The sequence below is a fragment of the Chaetodon trifascialis genome, chromosome 7, assembly GCF_039877785.1.
Source record: "Chaetodon trifascialis isolate fChaTrf1 chromosome 7, fChaTrf1.hap1, whole genome shotgun sequence".
In the NCBI taxonomy this organism is placed as follows: domain Eukaryota; kingdom Metazoa; phylum Chordata; class Actinopteri; order Chaetodontiformes; family Chaetodontidae; genus Chaetodon; species Chaetodon trifascialis.
In genome coordinates, this window is record NC_092062.1 from 2,355,297 (window position 1) to 2,379,311 (window position 24,015).

At 40.4% G+C, this 24,015-nt stretch overlaps 1 protein-coding gene across 3 annotated transcripts; it reads right to left on the reverse strand.

Moving 5' to 3' along the window:
- Positions 1-737: 737 nt before the first annotated feature.
- LOC139333870 (vascular endothelial growth factor A-A-like) lies at positions 738-15,121 on the reverse strand. 3 transcript variants are annotated; one of them, XM_070966551.1, is made up of 8 exons: positions 14,640-15,061; positions 14,343-14,466; positions 11,845-11,887; positions 9,405-9,601; positions 8,353-8,429; positions 8,219-8,251; positions 5,391-5,522; positions 738-2,592 (listed from the first exon to the last, which is right to left on the reverse strand). In XM_070966551.1, the coding sequence occupies exons 2-8, from the start codon at positions 14,406-14,408 to the stop codon at positions 2,571-2,573; spliced, it is 570 nt and encodes a 189-aa protein (XP_070822652.1). In that variant the 5' UTR covers positions 14,409-14,466; positions 14,640-15,061; the 3' UTR covers positions 738-2,570. The 3 variants fall into 3 exon arrangements, with proteins under 3 accessions (XP_070822652.1, XP_070822653.1, XP_070822654.1); XM_070966552.1 differs by lacking the exon at positions 5,391-5,522 and having other exon boundaries at positions 14,343-15,121; XM_070966553.1 differs by lacking the exon at positions 5,391-5,522 and having other exon boundaries at positions 8,215-8,251; positions 14,343-15,121.
- Positions 15,122-24,015: the final 8,894 nt, after the last annotated feature.

Below are 24,015 nucleotides of genomic sequence, written 5' to 3' on the forward strand. Positions count from 1 at the left end.
AAGCCTAACATGTTGCAAATTATCTTCATGGACTTCTGACTTAGATCACAAAAACTGTGTTGGTCTGCTTGGAGGCCACATTATATTCATTTTCACACAGAAAAGATATACTTTCAAACTTGTTGACATTTAATAAGAAAAATCTATGTATTTTCAAAATAAATATGTTTAATAGTTTAATACACTAAAAACAACAAAAAGAGTATTAATATTGTAAAATATTTTACAGCACCAATAAATATATTAATGTGAAAATATACTAAAATGTGTGGCTGAACAAACTCAAGAAAAAGTCTGTCATTTAAATACAAATAGAATGTTGTCATCATCAGAGGACTGGAGAGACGTGGGTACTGAGCCAGCAGTCAGTCTTTGTGAACACACTCCCAGGCCTCTATTTTGAGGGTGGCAGCACAGAAGGTCAGTTCACATGAACAGCAGTGGTACAGTTAGTGCTAACAGGAACACAGGTAGCATTCACGTCACTGTTTGGAAAACAAGGACTCAAATCTACTCTCATGTCAGAATCACTGATCAGTATTTATGACAATACTGCACAAAATCCCACGGATATTCCAGTTAGTAATTCACACCTATGACTGAATAATTTGTGCATACAAATTAAGCATTGTCATTCATTCCTTCAAGTAAGTGTCAATGTTACCGTTGCAGTAAGAAGACTGATTTTACTGAATTTAAATTTCACCAAATTATTATCATTAAGTCATTCATTTCACTATGTTTTTTTCTAGGACTGTTTCAGTTCTCTCATGGAATTTAAGGGTGAAACTTACTAATTTCAAGATGAGTTAGTAATTCCAGAGCACTAATCACTAATTCCTGTCGATGTGTTATTATCTCAGGGGCATGAATGACCACAGTGAGAGAGGATGTTAAATCAGCGCCTGGATTAAAGTCAGAGAAAACACTGTGCCAGTTTATCACCCCCAGACTAGAGGCCTCAGTCTGATTTGACAGTCTTCACTAGGTCTGAGCTGAGCAGCAGCAACGAGACTCCTTCAGTCCTCCATATGACGTGTCTTCGGGCCCACAAGTGCAAAACCACATGTTCATCACCCCAGTCCAAAATGAAAAACACCTGTGTTGGCGCATCATGCACGCACATGTTGGGAACTGGGGTTTCTATCGGTCAACAGGCCTACTATGATCCCCCTCCGGCTGGTGAGAAACACAGCTTTAGTTTAAATCTGGAATGTCAAAGCTTTGTCTTTCAGTTCTTTTTCCCCACAGAAAAAGGAGTCTACAGTCATAAGTGTTCTCAAACAAAAAGTACCAACAAAAATAATCATAACACTGCATATAAATATGAGAATACAGAATACTGAACATATTCTATAAATTAGATGTAGTGTACAAGACAAAGGGATATCTAGTAAGTATATACAGATTGTTTATGACAAACTGCTCAGCTGTGGATACCTGACTATTTCTTTGGAACACACACAAAGCCATTAAATAAGGAAGGTTGTGGATTTCTACAGCGAGGTGCTGATCTGATCTATGAGCAGCTAGTCTAGTTACTTTTTGTCTCCATATATACCTACAGTAATATCCCTTTAGACAGCCTGGTCTCAAGACATTTGTGAAAGGAACACAATACCTCAAAATTAAATAATAAACTCTCTGCACAAAAAGAAAGACAAATATGTTCCCCCACCATTGAAGGGTTACATGAAGGGTGCAGGACCAAAAACAGGCAGTGGTTTGTTACCTTTAACCCTGATGGAAACTTCCCCTTCTTAACTCCAACATTAAAAGTTGGTTACTTGCCAACATTAAGGGATAAGCTTAACCTGAACCAAAACTTTACCAATAGCTAACCTTTAGTCCAGTTCTTGCCATCATCACGTAACCCTTCCATGACGGGAGAAGGTCATCTTCACATTATCCGTCCCCACGGTACATAACCTGTGTCCACAGTCACTTCAGGAAACTCTGAGAGACGTTTTAGGTGTATTACACCAGCTGGAGTCAGTTCATACAGTGGAGACAAAACTTCACATCATGTCACAGAAGGAAACAGTTCTTGAACCTGCCGTTCACTTCAAGTACAACAGGTGTTCTTCCATCTCCTCATCCTCACTCTCTCTTCTCAGACTCTTCTGTCAGAGTTTGGAGGTGAGTTCAGCTTCTGCTGTACTGCTCGATGAAGTTGTGGTCACCAATTTTTCTTACTAACAAATATTTAAGATATTCATGTCCACAGCAGACCAGCATCCAGTGAAGTGTTATATAAAATAAAAGATTTCTTCTAACCAGTTCTACCCAAATGCAGAACACCACTGAAACATTTCCCATTCACACGCCAGTGGCGCATTCGTTTTGCTTTAAATAGTGTCTTTTTATGTAGCAGCAATACACATTGTCGATGTACTTATAGTATATGTACATGTATATTAATATCTTTAGGGGGAAAACAGACAGTGGCAAGATATGCGTCCAGAAAGTTCTGTCTTGCGTTGTCATTTCATGTCCTTACAGGGAATGCATCCTCAGGTTTCAAAGTGCTGTGCCAAGAAAAGAATTCCTTCATAACAGTGTTGCTGGTCTCATCTCCTCGGTTTGTCACATCTGTGAAGGACAAGATGAAAATCTGGTTAAGTGACAAGCAGCAAATTGGTTAATAACTGCTCCATGCCAAAAAAGGATTATTTAGAGAAGGGGCAGAACAGGAAGCAGGAGTGGACAGTGAGGGAGTGTGGGTTTTCTGGTCTTTATGAAATGCACCTTTTCAGCTAAAGATTTTGTCTTTGAAATTGGGTGAAACATGAACACTCGATTTACCCTTCATGTCACTACAGCTGTGGTGTCTTAGGGTTCAGGGCAATGTTATAGCTGGAACTGGGGAGGGGGGGAGTAGTATGGGTGAACATTCACTTAACCCCAGTTCTTGAGACCCCCCACCTTTCAGTCCCTTCCACCCTCTCTCCTGAACACTGAGCAGCCAATTGGAATCAGGCCAGTGGTCACTCCACCCAGAAGTGTGTTGCTCTTTAAATCCAAAGCAGTGTGGGGGGTCCCTTCGGGGTTAGAGGTCATTGAAGTGGCTAGGCCTGGAGAGGTCATGAAATACAGCCTTGTTAACTAGAGGCAGCAGCCCAGCACCTCTCCAGTTGACTACATGCTGCACGCAGTCACAGTAAAGAGTTTAACTCCACTCATTAGTATTTGAGTATTTTTTACTCATAAAAACAACATGAGGCTTGACCTCCATAATGTCTTTTTTAGACTCCTTGGGCTCTATTTTTTTTCCACTGCCGGCACGGCGCAATGTCAGGTCTGCTTTGCCGATGGGGCGTGGCGGTGCAGACTTTGGTATTTTCGTGCACTGCGCTGCCGGCGCAACTACTCCCCCTACTCATGTCGGTAACACCCAGCGGCACAACTCGGAAGGAGTGAGGGGAGAAGGCGTGGAGTGGGTTTGACACAGCCGAGTCCAATCTTCACCAATCACACCAGCTCCTCGCCTCACCTTTAAAAACGCTGCTGGCGAGGCGCATGGCAAGTTTTGAGGATGACTGAGCCCGTGCAGGAAACTGTCTGACACCCAAACTTCTCCCAGGAGGAGACTGACGTCACTCTGTCTAAATATGAAGTCCTTAGATGGTAAATCCTCGGCCTCCTCCTCCTCCTTCTCAAAGCAATGATGTACTCCATCTTTGTAGATAACGTTAAGCATTACTATGACTACATTTGTAATTGGAATGAAATGACGTGAGTGCTCTGAGATAGATGCAGTATATATGCTCTGTAGGATGCCATGGCTGTTTCTGGTTGGCACAGCAACGTTAACTGATTAGTTTGCATCCTTGTTTCACCTGTGCACATCCAGTCAGGTTGAGTGACCATTACGCGTGCCGAACGTGCTTGCAATGTGGTCAGATGAGATACTGATCAAAATATATAAATTTAGGTCTGACTGTATGTACTGACTCAGATAGTTGCATTGAATCGTGGCTGTTGCTAATTATTGATCGCACGACTCCGCCAGTTTACGAAAATCCACTTGCCCAGCGGCACACCACTGGCGCAGAGTTGACCAGGTCTGGGATGGTGAGCTTTCAGCGCACTTTTACGCCACCGGCATGCACCGAAAATCCAAATCTGCTGGCTGATCCTGCTGACACGTCCCCCTTACTGCGCTGCAACGCCCATCCTGGCATACCTGTGTGCCTCGGTTTACCAAAATACCAAGTGCGCTGCACGCCTGCCTGCGCTGCACAAAAATACCACTGCGCGGGGTACGCACCCTGTGCCCCGCCAGCGGCGGGGATGAAAATAAAGCCCTTTGTCTGCTGGAAACACACATGAAATTCACCTCACAGGTAGATGAATATATAAATAGTAATATAATAATATATATTCAAACTGGTGTTTTTCCTCCTTTCAAACAACATATGAAAAAGGTATTTTTCAGTCCCTTCAGTTGTCAGTGTGACATAGCCATTCAACTAACAGGACACCTTGAAAAATGACAGCTAGCGTAGGAAGTACTTTCTACTGAAGAAATAGTCTCAACAAAAACTGCTCCCAGTGAGGTCTAAGGATTGTTAAGATAAAACGTCAAGATGTTACTGTTACATTTTTAGGTGTCAGTTTTCAATGTTTTTAGTATCACAAAAGAAATACTGATCTCCTCTGTATTATGGTAGCAGTAAGTTGATATCTTAAAACCTGGACAAATAAAATGAACTTTGTCTGCACAGACAGATACCACCTGAGTGGAAGTGAGAAAATATAGGTGAACCAACTTTTTAAATGTGGCCCATGCATGTTAGGGCAATTTTAAATCCACTTATAGGCTCATGAAACCCTTTCAAAAACCTTTACACGATGCCTTTAGTTATTCAGCTAACACAAGAGCTCTTGTTGAACTTAGAAAAATCATGGGTTCCAAAAACATATCAGAGATAAAATATTGTCACACAACAGCTTGTCATGATGAAAATATAAACAAATGGCAAAACCATTGCAGAGATTACACTTCTATGTATCAGCGGTAAATAATAGCTGCTGGTTGCTTTATCCTGACCAGACTGATCAAATATGGAATTTGTAATGAAAGTGGTTATGTGTAACATCTTAAATATAAAGACTGGAGTAAAACAACTTTCAGTGGTAATCTCGACACCATCAACACTTAAATCTGATGAGACTGTTGCATCTGACAAGAAACAATGAAGCACAGAGAAGCATGGGACTGCCACATTCCTATCTACAAATACCAACGCAACATCAAAAGACAGAGAGAAGCATACATTTCTCAGCAGGAAATCCATTTGCACAGAAATGGGTGGAGAGATGGGTAGATGGTGGGAAAAAAGAGGATTCAAGGCATGCTGTTTATTGTGTATGTATGGTAAACAAACCTGCAAGTTCTTTCGTTTAACTCAAGTTGTCTGGACTTGCAGTCTAATTGTTTGAATTTGCAGGAACATTTACAGGTGAGAGGGTCCTGCACAAACAAGCGCTTTCTTCTCTCTGAGCAAGGCGCACAGTGGCTGCAAGGGAAGCAAAAAGGGAGAGACAGACAGAGAGAGAGAGAGATCTAAGCTACAGAGCGGATTCTGCAGAAAGAGCAGACACAGACACTCATGCAACACCCCCTCCCCAACCCAAGATTGATTTTGTAAGGACAGTATGTGCATTTGGTTAAACACAAGACAGGATTTGTTTCTCAGATTTGATGTTTCAGCTATTAGGCTTATCCACCAACTCTGGCATCCTCATGCCTTTTGCCCCCTGTTTCATTGAAGCTTAGTATGATCTGCTCCAGGAGTGACACAGGGCCACATACTTCTCATATGTTTGATGTTGCATTTTTGTAAACAAGGTGGGTCTAACCAGTTAGAGAAGCTTTACACTAGGTCTTATGCCACAATGCTGATCACTTCATACTTAAGAAGAAATAACAAAGACAAGGCAATTATAGGAATCAGTTCATCTTCAATGGTGACATCATCCTACACTACCAGGTGTCAACATTTTTTTAAATGATCCTCACCTTCTACCATTAATATCAAATGTCCAAAGGCATAACTGAATTCGGTCCAGGCTCAGTTTACATTGTCATGCTTGCAAACCAGTGCTATCGACAAAATATTTAAATGACATGTTTTTGTTCGTGCGGAGCAAAGGAAATTCTTCACAGCGGAGGAGGGTTTGTCAAATACCCATTATTACAGCAGAACCTTAAGTCAAGCAGCTGGAGCCAAAGCCAACCAAGCAAACTCCTCCCAACACTTCATGATAAATCCCTTAAGGGCAGTTGCTGCGATGTGATTGAGGCAGCACAGTCACCCAAGAGCAACATAAAGATAAAAAATTAACATCTAATATTTCATAGTAGAGGTAGACAATATAGTTGTTGCCGTATCTGTTGCAGTGCTCAGTTTATGAGATGGAAGGTCACACCAGAGACACAACAGAACAGAACTAGATATACAGTACAAGGGTAGTACCTATGGGGCAACAAGGAACTATGCTTTGGCTCATATAACTGATTTTGCTCTGCACAGCACACATCCAGGTCAGTGGGGTCAATTCTGTATCACCTTATAGAACTGCATGAAAATCATAGTGAAACGACCCAAAGCAGAACCCATCAGTGAACCTCTCAAGGTCCCATTGATCTTAATCTAAACACAACGTGTCAGTACTTCTTTGCATTATTTCTGGACTGTAGCTGTTGTGACCATCTATCAACCAAGGGAACAAGACAATGGATAAAAAGCTACAAACAGACAACAGTAGAAGGTAGAAACACTTATTAGAACAGGACACTACAGATAAGCAGATAGCATTAATGATAACCATTCCTCATAGAGATAACAAGATAAATGCCATGGCAACTTCATTTCCTTTCACTCACAGCAGAGTAAATGTTTTAGATATAGAAAAGGGCTCAGGCAACACATGGAACCTATGTGCAAAAAGTTAATTTAGAGGACAACAAGTTATTTGCTAAATACCATGCTGATCTATGGAGCATTGGCTCAGGCCTCAACATCCTGCTGGTATCTCTAGCTTTCAGCCCTTAACCCTGGCGAACATAGGAGAAGGCAAGAGAAAAAGAAGAGACATAGGAGAAGGCAGGAGGTAATCAACCAACATCATATCTGCTCTAATCTGGTCTCATCAGTCAGGGCGGATACTGATCCACAGGATAGGACTAAGCTAGGTGCATCAGGATATATGCTGCTGTAACCCACTGCATGAATGAGCACATCCTCTTTATAGAATCTCCACTCCACCCTGCCGCAGGGTAAACTAGCTGCCTACGTGCACAGTGACAGGCAGACATCCAACAAGGTTGCATGGAGCTCAGCTCAGTTCAGCTTTATGACAAACAAGTTTGACTTAACTAATATGATCCTATCTCTCCTCCACCAATCCATCAGGTTTTAACCCGCCAAAGTTCAGCACACAAGCACTTCTCTTATCCAATTAAACAACCTGACCTTCTGCTGAGAAGCCTCAAGACACACACAAACCACATGCATGCATACGCCAAGCACACACACAGCCCTATGTGACAGTGTGAGAGTGAATTCTCTCAACCAATGATGACACCTCAGCTCATCTCTGAGCTCATCCTCTATTTACACCACTAAAAATAAAAATAGGTTAGGTTAGGTTGTATGACACCTTTTGCCATGATTAGACTGGGGAAGTGGCCCAGGGCAAGGGTCAGGTTTGTGCAACTGGAGTCAGAGTGCAGACAGCAGCGGGTGGTCCGAAGCCAGTCGGCTACGCCTCAATCACTCACGCTGTTATAGCTTCACCATAAAGCACTAAACCAGCTGCCATAAAAAGAGCACGCACAAAGTGTGAGAGCCCTGTAAAGATAGGCAGAAGATTGGATCTGAAGGCCCTACTCTGTACCTCCAACATCAACAGGAAACATGATGATACACTGGTACCAACCAAAGTGTGTCTGAAGCAATGAGCATCAAAACTCAAATGTCAATTTCCTAATCTTGTTTTCTTATTCTTTGATCACATAGTTATGATTTAAATCTCAGTTTTGCCACTTTAGAGTACATAGGATGAAATGTTTGTAAAATTGTTTCCCATGCTGTGTTTAGACAAGATTCTCATGTCTAGTGTCAAAAAGTGCACCCCACATTGACACAGTAATGGCCCCACTCCTAATCATTTGCAACAGATGACAAAACAGAAGAGAACACATACTTACTATTCTTTCTTTGCTTGAACATCTGGCTTTAGTCTGAAATTTAAAAAAAGCACAAGATGATTTTGAGTTTTGCTTTAATTGCATCATCATTGTCACTGTGTGTGAAAAAAAATGTCAGGTTTGCAGTCTCTTACCTGCATTCACACTTTTGATGTTCGGCAAAACTTAAGTGAATAGGGTGCTGTGTTACCATTGGTCTAAACCGCATTACCTTGAAGATGAACAGAGGACATAACAGGGCAAGGTTTAAATTAAAACAACATCTACATGACTTTCTGTAACCTAAACACCATAGCCCTGACTGCTCTCTAACTGAACGTCCTGAAGACGTGAACTGTCTGTGTTCCTGTATGTCTCTATACTTCTGTAGCCAACATCCTTTCCAAAGTAGGCCTTGTCAGAGGCCAGGAGAAGCTTTGACCACACAGACATGGCTGTAAACACAGTGTGCCTGGGTAAACAACATATCTGAGATGCCATGCGTCTCCACTTTACTTTCTCTGCTCTGCTTCTGAATGGAAAATCTGCGTGTCTTTTAGGCAATCCAGACATTCACAAAACAAAGCCTTGGCCCAACAACCCCTTTTTATAATGCAGGACTCAAGAATTACAGAGAGGGACTAACCATAACACTACCTGATTGTAAGCAGCAAGCTTCTGATTTGCACTCTTACATTTACTATCTTTTTTTGGGGAACTCTCAACTCCATTCCATTGTCTTCATTGGCAGGTTGCTCAGTTTTCAAGGAGATGGCTCAGTTGTTACAATGTGACCTTGGTATGGAAATTCAGTCCCATGATAACATAAAACTCCATACTTCGATTACATCATTACAACTGAGCCATCTCCATAACAACTCAATCTCCATCTACTGATGAGGGCCATGAATTGAAAATGTGTTGAAATTATTTGTTGAGCTACTACTTCAATTATAAAGAATTCATTTTTATGCATAAATGAAACCAAACATTTGTAAACCGTGGATTTACTTACATTGCTTTCTTGAATTCATACATTGTTTACATTACATTAAAAACAGATTTTTTAGCAATGTTATAAGGAATAATAGCATATGTTTAAGTGCTAGCATAAAGTCCCATTGTTGTCATTGATTTCAGTGTCTATTCTTTTTACTAGTTTAGTTAAACTGGACAGTTCTGTGAACACGATTCTACTGTGGCTTACCTGCAATGTGATGTTGTGGGTTTCTGTGGGTACACACTCCATTGCTTCGTCATTGCAGCAGCCTCCACAGCGGTTGAGGACCACGCAGGAAGGGGCATAGGTGTGTTCCGTGTCCTCCGGATACTCCTGGAAGATGTCCACCAGCACCTCCCTTGGCTGACACATACTCTTGATGATGACTTCTGTAAGAGGGATGACTGAAAAAAGACAAGAGGGTTGATCATCTTTTCATCACTGTCATTATATTTATAGCCAGTGACAAAAGTGATTAGAAAAGCTTTATCTAATAATGGATACTTATACAGCCCAACTTCCTGTCTCTTTCAACATTCAGCTATCAAGAACAAGACAAAACAAGCTCAGCGAGCAAACAGTGATACAGATCTGTGGCCTGATCAGCAACCATGTCATTTTTCTGCTAGTGACAATGTTAGCTGTTCCTGGGAAAAACAAATAAGTCTTAGTAAACTGGCTAAGTGTCAGAGATAAAAACAGCCTGGCAACCATTTGGTGGAAATGGACATGAAATCACTCAAAACTACAAGCAACCCACATTCAAGGGTAAGGAACTCAGGATGTATGACCATGTGACAAAGGGAGTAAAAAAGCAAATACGAGCTATGACAGACATGAAGGGGATTATTTCAGAGCCAATATTTACAGTAAAACAGATACACAGAAAAATGTCACCTCAAGTTGATATGGAGAAGCAACACTTCATCGTGTGAATGTGGAACCTTGGAATTAAATTGTATCTATTATAAATTGAGTGCAGGTATAAACTATGCAGCAGCAAGGTTTTGACATCCCTTCTCCAAAACTGTGATACAGATGACACACATGCATCAAGTAATATTTGGAGATCAAGAGCAGAAAGTTGATACTGAGTTTTGGTAACAATGTTCAAGACGTAATGAAGCCATCTACAGGACCTGCCAGTAATCTCTGTATTTCCAATGCAAGAATACCCAGAATTATCCACCCCACAGTCCATCAGAGTGGGTTCCCAGTGACCCCTAACTAACTCCTGACCCCTGGTTCATTAGAAGAACCGAGCCCTCAGGCACCTCTCAGACATGTGCAGTGAAAGCATGAGCACCTGCTCCAGGACAGAGAGCTGCTGGAGTGACTGGCTGGGTGGATTTGGCTCATGAGACTGACAGCAAACAACAGAATCATGTCAACACACTCAACTGGTTTTACCTCCTAACAACGGTTGCCAAGATTTGCTCTGTCTTACATCATCCTTTCATAGAGAAGTCTGATCATACTCAAAATGTAACTGTAATGACAAGACCCAAACCAACTGTGAATGTATCTACTAACAAGCATTATATGTGTATCAAAACCTGATCCTATTCCTCTGTGCCATAGTGGTTCATTGTTGTCATTTGTCCAAAAACTAATAATATACTGTGGCACTGCGTGATGTGACATATTACAGGAGAAACACAAGCACATAGTTTTAACTTAAGGGTCTTAACTCAAGGTCTTCTTACAATTTTTCTTCCTGGACTTTCTGAACTGTTGAATGGCATCTCAAAGTGTTCATCATTATCACATGACCAAAGTTCCTTATTTATCCACAAACATGGATTAGTCCACCACTGAAAATATTCCCCAACAAATGCATTTCCTCATGTTTGAATAATATTTGCTGAAAACTATGTTGACCAGCTGTTTCAGGAAATTATTATGGCTTAGGTGGACTTCAATCAATAACTGTTCAGAGGTCGTCACCAGGAGTAATCAGGCCACAGTCTTATCTCATTGTATATGACAGCTTTTGACAGATGGTATGATCTCTGACAGTTTGGGTGTGTGAAGGTCAGCAGCATGCAGACGGCAGACTTCCTGCTTCCAAACAATAACACCAACCACACCATTTATCCAGCGATGCCATTTGTATTGACTAATCTGTGTCTCCATCCATTACCAACCAGCAGGTCCAACTTTGGTTTCAACGGTGTCATTGTCAAACAAACATGAGTATGGCATTGAACCAAGGCTAACTGTCTGCTCATGTATTGACTGTGTTCTTCCACTACAGATTGGTGGAAAAAACAGAAATGTAACAACTGTGAATTACTGTGGAGGTCTTGATTGATTCCTGCCTTTTCTTTCACATTAACTCTTGTTTTGAAAACTGCACCACTTTTATGGTGACTCCAAAGTCCCAAGTCAGACCTTTCACCACTGGGAACTTTGATTCCTGAAGGCTATGTGCAGAAAAACAATCTTCAGCTCATACTTCAAATCAAATACTCCCTTGACATGTCAAAGTTTCAAACTTTTAAAAGAAACAAAGTCTTAGGCACAGTAGAAAGAAATGTCCATCGCATTTCCACCAGGTGGCCCTATGGTCATCTAGGCTGCACACAGAGGAAAAGAGGAAGACTTTAAAAAACTTAGACTGCTTCATTAGCGAGGGAAAACTTACCCTCATTTTTACTCTTCTCCACTCCCTTGTTGATGCTGGCAGGCTGTAAGAGATGCAAATCGGACCAGGTCTTAAATATTTATCATCTGCATGCAGCACTGTCTCTATAGAAATGTCACCACCCACAACACTGATCCAAAGTATTTATGTCATTATGTTTTACTATACACATCAAAGTACATGAAAGTATGTCAAGGTTATTAATTTTCATTTTACAGGCAGATCATTACATCAAAATATGATCCACAGCTTTACCAAATCCCCAGTCTGATGACAGCTCTTACAATGACATGAGCTATAATTCATGATCATTAAGAATAAACGTGTCACAAGTGGTGTCAAACACTAAAAACCTGGTTGTTGTAGGCTTTACTCTCCATTCTAGTTCCCCTTTTTAACAAGTGCAGTCACATGCATCAGCTGTGCCAATTTACAAACTGGCAGCAGACATGTATGGCTACCTTCAAAATTAAAGCGCTGCAGCCTGTTGCCCAAACAGTTCAATGCAATCTATATTAACCAAAAGATAATACAAATTTAAATGGAGGTTCCCCACATCCATTTGAAAACTGACAAGTATGGTCTGTCTACGCTTGGTGAATTAATTCAATACTTTCATGTTCTTAATCATTTGAGGGTAATGGCAAAGAGTCCTTGCAGTATTCCCACAACTAACTGGCCATCACTGTATAGAATTAGGTGAGTCTCAATGAATGCACACAGAACAACTCACAAATGTGTTCTGTGTTTAATATATAAATGACTTGCACCACAAAAACACACAACTAGTTATTGTTGTATATGAATCCATTTGTCATTTGTGAACTTCACTACATTTGTGTGCATTTTTGAGACTCAGCTGCCATGGCTTTATCCACATGACAGATGTCTTTGTCTTTTCCAGCCAATTAGATGAGCATTAGTCTATAAATCCACTAGCTATCAACTGACGATGTTTTAGCCTCTGGGGGCAATGGATATTGAGCCTGCAGCAAGGGAGTCTGAAAACACACAAATGCAAATGCCCACAAAATACTTATAATTATATACTTATATAAATACATATATTTGTATATTTCTGTTCCATTTATTTAAACAAGAAATATTTGTGTTCGCATCAGAAATACTGTTCTGTGTGTAATCATTAAAAACTCAGACCAAGCTGATTCCATACTTGCAGTACATGCAAAACAGGGTATATTTAAAGTCTACAGTAGGCTAGGTGTAAGTAGTGGTGTGATGTTCTTTACATTTCAGTCACAATAACGAGTTCATTTATGCACAACAAATAAGTAATATTTATTGCTATTATCATTATCATTATCATTATTATTGTTGTTGTTGTTGTTGTTTTGGTTGTTTTGGTTGTTTTTGTTTTTTTTAAGCATGAATTCACTTTAAATGATTCACTGCAATTCATCAAACTGCTTGAACGTGGTCTAGTTTTATTTTGAAAGGTTAACAGGAATGGTTCTTTGTTTTGATCGTAAAAACTTGATGTGACGAACAGGCATCCCGGATAGAGCCCGTTCACCTTATGTGGCTGCTGTAACTGACGAAGATATTGCGTGAGAAAGCGGTTCGGCCTGTGTGGTGGCGAGGTGGGCATTCTGCAGGGTGGCAGGACAGGAGAACTGGTCACAGCTCCACACACTCCAGATCACCGTGAGAATAAGAGTGGAACTAAACCCTTCAGCTAAGTCGCTGAGACAAGTGACTGCAGAGTTCATCCTTACTCAGCACTTCGCTTTCATTAAGGCGAGTCAGGCAGAACTCCATTCAGAAATCTCGCTGTTTAATCCACACTCACCGACAATATTATCCAGGTATATGGCATTAATAATGATTTAAAAGTCTTGGTGGAATCTTATCAGTTACTAGTCAATTCGGCATACGGGTAATCCAACAAGCAACTGACAATTAATCAAAATCTCAACTTTTAAGACTTATTCCCACTCACACCCAGTTAAGTGGCTGTAGCCAACGAGGACCAAAAAAGCTTTATTTCTACTCATCTAAGTACTTCGCGGTGAACAAAATGTATGCCGAAAGTAACTGATTGTCTTATAGAATCAGAAGAAACAATTGATAATTATCCTATCAAGCGTATCTCGTCGCACTTTTAAAGCAAATCTTTAATGAACTGATTTTGAATAGAGGCTCGCAATGTATTAAGGCTTTAACAAAAGACGAAGGCTTTTACATACAAACAGAAAAGAAAATGCTTGTAATTAACCCACAGCGACAAACGAGGAGGTAGGCCTATTTGCCCGACAAAAATTTGTTGCTATAGTCAGTTGTTACAATTGGTTAATATTTGCCTTGCATGTTTGGAGCACATTGTATTCTTTGCGCAACATTTAAATAATGAATAGATCTACAGGTATCACCAAATGGAAAATAAATGAGGACAGAGACAGCTGTTTAGCTACGAGTGAAAGAGAAGTCCCAGTCCGATTATAAATAATAGCACTAGGCATATAAAGTCAAAGACTCACCTTTACAGTGGATAGATGAAGAACCGCTGCCAAAAGGATTTGTACCAAACTGACAACAAAGTTCATGGTTGTAATTCCTCACGATGAGTCTTGAAATCTCTGCGATTGTTCGAGAGTCAAAAATCTAACAATATAAAAAACAATACGCACACAGTCAAAAAATGAAAAATGAATATTTTAAAAAACCGCGGCAAATTTTGGCTATAGCAAAAGCAAATCCATATCTTCCACACGCATGTGGCACGTTCACAGGGAGCCTTCCAGTGTCTCCCAGCAGCGCTCCGCTGGAAACCTTACCATCCAACAAGCCTCGCTCATCCACAGACAAAGACACGATGGTGGGTTCTAAAATCCACGCTGAAGCCGGGACCTCAGGAACAGAGCAGTCTTCCGAAAATGACAGTAACAATGTTCACAGTGGAAGGAAGCAGGAGACGTGCGGATCAGCACACCAACTTTACGCATCGGTGTCTCTCTTTACGCTCATTGATCCCAAAGCATGACGGTGTGTGTGTGTGTGTGTGTGTGTGTGTGTGTGATGGGATACAACAGGCACTATTTGCCGGTATAAAGTGATCCCCTAGCTTTCTTCTGCAATCCCCCTTTCTTGTTGTTCTTATTTGGTGTCCGCCCCTGTACTGCGCCTCGCCCTTGCTATACTCTGTAAAGCTCTTTGGGGTAACACCGAGCGTCTTGTCCCCGGTTCAGCAGCGGTACCAGCCCCTCTCGTACTAGCTCCTCTTGGCGGCAGCTGCTGTAGTTCATGCGTTATTCCGGCTAGCAGAGGCCAGTAGGCTTGCTAGTGTTTGAGGCGGGGCGGCTGGGAGGAACCAATGGCAGTGCGTGTGTGCGTGTGTGTGTGTGTGTGTGTGTGTGTGTGTGGGGGGGGGGGGGGGGGGGGGGGGGGGGGGGGGGCTACTATTCACACGTAAGAGACACGTTGATGCCATACTTACTATGTCATCATTTAATGTTGTTAACTTTCAAGTTGAATTTCCTTTGCTTCCTCTACACATGATGCATATTTCTTGCTTGAGTTTGGAGTTATTTGCCAAGCTGAATAATAATAATAATAATAATAATAATAATAATAATAGTAATAATAATAATTGTAATAATAATACTTTTAAGTTTGAAACATCGATCATTATCGCAAGGCAGTTAAAGATAGATGAAACTGATTTATTTATTATTTATTTCGCCATCACACTAATTTACTGCATTTTTGTGAATATTTCAAGAGCAATAACAGTGGAAACACATACAGTTTGTTGTGTGTCATGTACAGTTTAGGCAGTCCACATGCTGAGGTATCCTTGGGCAAGATACTGAACCCCAAAACTGCCCTGATGCTGCGCTGTGTGTGAATTCATATCTACGTCGCTTTTTATACAAGCGTATGCCAAATGACTAATTGTAATTGTTATTATTAAGTTGTGAAACAGTTTCTTCTTAAAGGTGACCTTATGTTGTTCCAGTAGGAAGGAAATGTAATTCCAGCTAACTGCATATTCACTTCTTTCAGAACATCCCTCCCCCTCTTCCTTTCCCATCAAAGCACACTGTCTTTCATTTCCTGATAGCTCTGTTTTTACAGTTTTCAATGATCTTCCTTGTAATCCACATTATGTCTAGCTTCTGTATTGTATTTCATTAGGAAACACATTACATCACTGTACAGTAAATTCCCATTATGAAATGAAGCACTATCACTATTTACTTCCTGGAACAGTGCATCTTGAACACTTTGATTAACCTTAAAGTGCATATGTTGGGTCTTTGGGGACCTGGGACTATAGACTGTGTATAGTTCATTTCAATTTCATTCACTTAAGCACTCAACTCCCTGGTATTCCTCAAACTGTTTGTCTTTAACAATGATCTGGTATCAAAATGTTAAAAATGTATGTTTTTCTTCTTCTTCTTCTTCTTTTTTTTTTTCTCAAAAGTTTATGGGATCATCAGAAACCTGAGGTATGTGAGGGTTTTCACAGTTTGCTGGATACAAGTGATAGCAGTTGTGTTTTCCTGTTTGGCCTGTTGATGGCACTGTTGTCTCATTGTTGCTGTGGATAAATACAAAAAAAAGTTTGTTTATATTAGCTTATTGTCATAGCAGTGCAGAGCAGCAGTTTCTTTGATATTGGAGGATTTTGATGACAGTGGCTTTGGAACATCTGCCCAAGGCTACTGATCATGAGGGATATGTTTTTGTGAAATTTCTGAATCACAATTGGAGTGTTGGAGTAGGGGTCAACTTACCATCCCAGTAGTTGACTAAGAAGAGTTAGGAGTTATAAGCGAATGTTATATACTTGGCATATTTGCCGTGACCTTGCTGCTATAAACATGCAAGGTACAAGTAGTTTTCCTGGCTACATTTCCAACTTGTTGAGCCAGAGGAGCTTGCAAGTGTCACAGTTTCCTTGAAAACCTTGGTCTTCAGCTGTTGTGGCCATGGCTGGAGAAAAGTAAAGACGTGCCTTGACTTCCAAAAGCTAATGCATGTTCTAAAAGGTTTTCCAGAGACAAAGCTGCTGTATCTGAGGAACTCAACCTAAAAAACTGGAGGTGCCACATCTGCAGTGCACACAAGCATATTGCCAGTGTAAAAAGTTGCACACAATAGCAAAGGAATTAATACTACCTTCCACTATTGATATGGTTTCAATTATGATTGATGAAGCAACAGCCAGCAAACTAAAGGCTATTCCACTGTCAGACAATATTAACGCAAGGTGCATTTATGGCATGTCAAAAGACATTGAGGAGCAGCTTAATGAGAAGATACGACACTACTGTTTTGCTCTGCAGATGGATGAAGTGACTGATTAACAAAGACTGTTTATTAATAGCATATGTCAGAGACAAAGATTTGAAGGAGGATTTGCCAGAGCCACTGCAGACTAGTTGTTCAAAATCATTTAAAGTTACTTGACAGAGGCTAATCTGAAATGGGGGGGGGGGGGCTGCTTTATTTTGAAAAAAAAATAAATAAATAAATAAATAAAAAATCCCAAATCCTGCTGTCTGTATATTAACCAACTAGCAAGTTAAAATTGGTTCAATTGGTTGTAATGGTCCTGGGGTTTACTTGTCTGTTTTATTTTGAAATAGTTACAGTAGCTCGCTGCTTGTTTCAGGAAAACTTCAAACTTAACTTCCTGTCTTTCTCCCGCCTGATTAGTTTCACCTGTCCCTCATTAGCTTTCCCTCCGTAGTGTTTTTAAGTCTGTTTTTACCTCACTCCTTGCCAGTTCATTTTAGTACCTTGTCTTGTCTTGTCTAAATGAACTGCTTCTACTCTGCCTCTAGCATCTGGACTTGGTCTCTATTTGTTGTTTTCATGTTTCCCTGCTTGCACAAGTGTAGTACGAACTGGCCAGTCATGGACCCAGCACATTTTTTACACAACATGCGGAGTTAGGGGGGGAAACTGCACACGCCATGCATATGTGAAATTATTTCTCCGCTTTTAACCCATCCTGGAAAGTCTTTCCTCCGCGACAGGACCAGGAGCGGTGAGCTGCCAGCCGACCAGCGCCCAGGGACCAGTTCCTCTGTCGTCACCATTGGTCAGGTGGTGATCTTCTTGCATGTTTTTTAGTTCCAAGGAAGTAAGGAAGTAAGGATCTCTATTCAAGGTATGATGGAGTTCTAAAAGCAGTTCGCTACATTTGTGGGCCTTGTGTGAACAGGCCTTCACTTTTCCTTGTCCACTTGTCACTACTCCCTCTCTTTGCACTTAATGTATGTAAAGTAGGTCACTAGAAATTAGATGGTTATGGTTATGGTTAAGATACTGGACACCATATCGCTTCCAATGGCCGTGCCATCGGTATGTGAGTGTGTGTGAAAGGGTAAGTGTGGCATGTGTTGTAAAAGCATTTTGAGTGATTGGTAGATTAGAGAAGTGCATTCATCATTAATTTACTTTTATTACAACCTGTGTAATCATTGATTAAATTGGTGACTAAAATGTCACCAAAACCAAGAGGAATGATGACCAAACTATATAAATAAGACCCAGGTTGTAAAAACAGTGAAATTTTCAGGTCATCTTTTTTGCCTTTTAAGTCCCTATTCAAGGTTCTTTTAAACAGACAGTCATTCAAGTGTATTTAAGTGTAAGATAAATCTCAGCAAGCGTGCGGGGGACAGTCAACTTGTGTTATGACTTATTCAAATGTGTCTGAAATTGGTGGTCTCAGCCATCATATCAACATCCTTATACATGGTGGGACATATCACAGCAAAATAGGCATTGACCCACCCAGCCTCTGATCTCCAGCAGGGTCTGGCTTTTTCCCATTCAGCTTGGCCCTGCCATCCCATCACAGAGACTCCTCTCCAGCCTCCTTCTCTCACTCTCTCTCCATTGTCATCTTATCTCCATTTGGTTTTGCATGAGATGAGATTCATAAAGAGCAGAGGGACGACTCTGCACCTTACTGGGCTAACCAGCTACCCTTGAGCTTTACATCTTCCCCTGGAACATCATCTGATCTGCAGTATCTCTCACTCACTTTCTCTCTCTGTCTCTGAATACGATCAAACTGAGAGGCAAAGAGAATCATTTTTTAAAAGACAGCAGCGAGCTGATAGGCTAACAGTGAAGGTGTGTCACTGTGCTATTGGATAGATGTGAGTAGCTGATGCAAACAGCTGATATCTCAATTGACAGCCACAGACAATGACGGCAAAGAAGTTATGAGTGAGCATGCGTGAGAGGAGAGAATGCAGGATGTTATGAGAAATAAGCTTCAGGCCTAAGCATGCAAAAGAATAGTCTTCCTGACTGAACTTTCGCTAGAGCTTCATTTCTCATCTCTCTGAGTTCCATCTGCTCTACTCCAGACCTTGTCTCCTGCCTCTTTGTCTTGTCTGCTTATCTTGTCTTACTTTTTTCAGTGGTAAAGAAAACAACATGAAATAGTAGACAAACACTTTCTTCTGAGCATTCACACTGGACAAACTAAAATTGTTCCAAAGTGTCCGTTTGTTTGGAATAATTCATAGAGACGAGGGAAACCTGACATAGCAAGTGAGTCTGCAAGAAAAAGCCTGCTATGACATTTGAATATGCTGGTGTAAGTGTGAAAACCCCTAGATCCACTGTTTAATGTGGATCTATGTGATGCATCTGACAACTAACAACATGAAATCATTTAGCTACAAAGCAACAACCTACTCCTGTGGGCAATTATTTTCTAACAGTTGCAAAGACTCTCACTACCATCTGACACCTGAAGCCTCGCCAAAGAGAGGAATTTCTAAAGGTTTAGTGTGATATATTTGTTCAGTGTTTCATCATAGTTTGGTAGTACAAAAGGCTACACCTTATACCAACTGTAATGATATCTGTGGTTAGAGGTTCATCGGACTTGAACCAGTCATGCCACTGAGCTCAGTATACCAATTTGCTTCCTTCACTGGTTGCTTCTGACTCAAGTAAATTTTAATTTAACCATACCATAATTAGAGCACAGTTGTCATGATACTGATCATAGATGCCAAGTAGAAAACCTCTTTTTTTTTTTTCTTGAACAAAACTTTTTAATTATCACAGGAACGTGATAGAGAAGGAAACAGTACTTTAACTCCACAATTTTAAATTACATTCTTTTGCCCATTTTAAAGTATTGATTTAGATTGGTAGCCCTTAATGGAATCTGGAAAAGTACACCCACTCCAAAAGCAGCAGACGGCTCATATGACTATTGTAAGTCAAAGAAAAGCTTTTCTTGGCTAATGTTTGATAAGCAAAGGGTGAGGCAAAGAAATTTTCCACATGTATTGTATGTATGCTGTGTGTACCACTCACTCCATATTAATTTACCAGAGTGCAGAGGCACGGTAAAACAGGATATTACTGAATTTTGCAATCTGCACTGAGTCTACCTGACACCACATGGCCCAACTATTTAATGCCCTGTACTCTCAAGTCAAAGAAATATTATTGTCATGTGTATTACTTGTGACATTAAAGCAGCTCACTTTCTCCTTTTTTTTAATTGCTGAAGTATCAGTCAGTTAGTTTATGATTGCCTTCATGCTGTGCTAGAACTATGTGGTATGACCACAGTGAGAGGTGTTTCATTAGGTAATTATGAGGAAGGTGCAGCTATTAGTGAAACAAGAGCTCAGTACAAAATTGAGAAAAAACCTTTCCCTCGTGATATCAGACCATGCTTTCCAAAGCAGTTGATTTTACAGCTTGCCAGTGGATTTCAAAAATGCAGTCATTTCTGTTTTTTGAAGGTCTTCTATATACCTATACAATTATTTTACAACTAAATAGTTATGTTTTATTTGCAGTTAAATGTATGTTCCCCTTCACAACAATCTTTCTCTTATGTTTACACATCGCATTGGTCAGACTCAAGAAATTCTAGTCAGATTGCCAGGAAGATTAGATATGCTAATTGTGCCATAGAGGATAGTCCCTAATGATTCTGCTAACCACCTGACATTGTTTCCAGCACCACCATCAAGCTAAGCAACACTTGATTAACAGTCCATTTATGGGTGACATCTGTAATTGTGGATTCCATGTGGATAAACGGAACTGTCTTCACTAAATAAATGAGAGCTATGGTCATTTGTTCAAACACACAAGAAGAGCTTAAGTTTTTCTGACAACCTGAGAAGCAAAGTAGGAACTTGCATACTGTCTTATACCATCCTTCAACCTATTGTATTGTTAAGAATAAGGACCTGCAGGGATAAAAAGTAGTTTTGAATGGCCCCATGACTTTTCCCTCTTGAGTCTTGAGCCTCAGCTGCTGTTGCTATGGAGAAAAGGCCAGACAAAGGTGCAAAACATTACAATATGACCCATAATTAATTCCAGCTATACTGTGTATAATCAATTTTCTGAGAAGCATAATCTTTTTTTTCTCATTGCATCACTGATGACAAGCTTGGTGATGGTTCAAATATTTTCTATCAAAGTCAGTCTAGCATTTCAAATGGATGTATCTGTTGTATGTTTGTGATTTTCCACCCAGGCTTGAATCCTTTAACTTCTGAAGAAATTAATCATACACTATGTCCACACACACACACACACACACACACACACACACACACACACACACACACACGTTACTGAATTCACCTGCTCTCTTTAGTCTGGAAGGGTAATGAAGCTTAGCGACCATTAAGTGACTCATTGCATGCCACTCTATGAAAACTCACTGAGTTAATGAATGAACATACATTATGGAGCGTTTAATGTGCACTATGTGTTGCTTAGCAGGGTCCTTGACTTATATGAGGGAACACATTATTATTCCCTCACTGTGGGTGTCAGGTCTTTATCAAAATCTTCCTCCAGGACTTCCACCTCAAATTGTCTGCTCCTCACTGTGTTGCATATCTCACATGCCTGATACTGTGCCAACTTGGACAAGAGGCTTCAGTCCAGTCTTCTGTATCCTCAGACTGTCTATGTTTTAAGTCTGATGGATTGTATTCATGAACTTGTGATAAATTACTGTACAACAAGTTATGTTTTAGGCTGATATCACTGATCTCCATGACAAAGTCTAGACCATCCAAACCCTGCAAGCATGAAGGTCATTTCTGCAGTGTGTAAACAGCTTCAGGAGATCTTTGCCCCACCCAACACCCTTCCTCGCCTGTAACTCTGAGGGTCAGACTGAGGCCCATAGGACCTCTTACATGGTTTCTGCCAAAATATTTAGTCTGGATTGAACTTGTAAGGGAGTCACAGTGATAACATGTCAAGCAGAGGCTGGAAAACTCATCCCACCATGTTCATGCTACAGGACTGGAGCATAGCAAGGACAGATAGGCAAGAAAGAGTGGGAGGGGTGGAAAATGTGTGAGAGAGTCTCCCTCTGCTGTGATGTAACTTAATCTAGAAGGGTGAGGAGGACACCAGCACACTCTTTTAGTTTGCAGAGTGTTAGAATTTAATTGAAGAATAACAAGTGAGTATGTCTGCTGCCATCAGACCCTCCCTTTACTTCCTGCTGATGCTACAAAAGCCTAGTGGATTTCCAGGGGTCACGAAACTTAATGAATTCTTTTGTGCTATTAGCATTGATACCCACTATAAACACACAGTCTCATGTGCGTATGTGTTTCTGTAACCTGTCTCTCTGTAAACACCCTGCCACAACAATTAGCTGGCATGTCATGTGAAGACCAGCTCTATCATGGTATTTGCAGTTTTAGTCTCGGATGTAATCTGTTAGTTTTCTGCCTAAAAAGGTGTAAGAAAAAATCCTTTGAGGCAGCTATAATGGCAATTTTTAGTATAGCAATGTATGAAATTACATGAAAATACTGTGACAATATGAAAGGCATCTCTAATAGTGATTAACCTGCAAAAAATTATTAGCTGAATCTGCTGCTACCCTCTGTTTTGCTGAGCTTTATCTCATTGTTTAGAGGTCTGGCCCACAGCTTTACTGTTTGGTTCACTCTTAAAACTATGAAACAACTATTTTCAGACTAAAAGCTCTAAAAATGCATTGTATGTGACCTGCTCAGCAGCAAACAGCAGACAGATATGGTAAGAGACTGGCTGGTGAACATAGAGTATTTAGCAGATAACCACTAGATATTTTCCCCAAGAATTGTTAGAGACCAAAAACAGAGCTCAAAGAGAATTTTGGACTTGCAATCCTCTGGTAGACACAAACACAACTCCAAATGAATGATCGTGTTGTTCTGTAACTGCTGGATGTGGAAATAAGCAACTTTTTTGCAGGTTTTTACAGATTTAATACATTAATCCAAAGTAATCTAAAGTAATCTTTGTCAAATGTCCTTATATTGCATCTTTATTACAGGATATATTTTTACTGCTTGCTGCAGGTGAACAACATAAGTTTTAGTTCTTAAGGAAGCAGCACTTATCAACAGGCAGAAGTAACCTTACCCCCAGAAAATATTTGTTTGTGTAATGCAGGAGAAAGCTGTGAATATGATTTGGTAAACTCACTTTTTTATTCCACATCCCAGGTTTTTTTTTTTTTTTTCATTCTCTCTCTCTCTCTCTCTCTCTCTCTCTCTCTCTCTCTCTCTCTCACACACACACACACACACACACACACACACACACACACACACACACACACACACACACACACACACACACACACACACCTCATGCTGACTTTAAGACATTGACACATTCACACAGCTTCCTCTGGGGCATACCTGTGAACCCCCGGGATTCTCCTGTCCTGTCCTGACTCTCCTGTTTTTCCCTTCTTTCCTGCTGTCATCCCGTTATGATTTTGACTTTTAAGCTTTCTTAAAAAATAAATAAATAAAAAAAATATAAATAAAAAAAAAAAAAAAACAGAGAGGAGACATAATCTCCTATTTGATGTGTTTGCTAAATTCCCCCTAGTACAGCAGGTGGCGGTATGTAGAACATTAGCTCTAACACATAGTGAAAAAGAAGAAAAACGATCACCAGTTGGTAGGAGACTTACTTACTGAAGTCATTCTTTTTGTAAAATATGTAACACAGATTTTAGTGTGTCACACAAAGGGAAAAGTGACAAATCCACCGAGCATGTGTGCCCAAGAGGAGCAGAAACATGCTCCATCAATCACTGTATTTATACTATCTCTGCCATCCATTTCCGTAATCACCTTCTCCTACCAATTGTCTCACTCACCAGTAGCC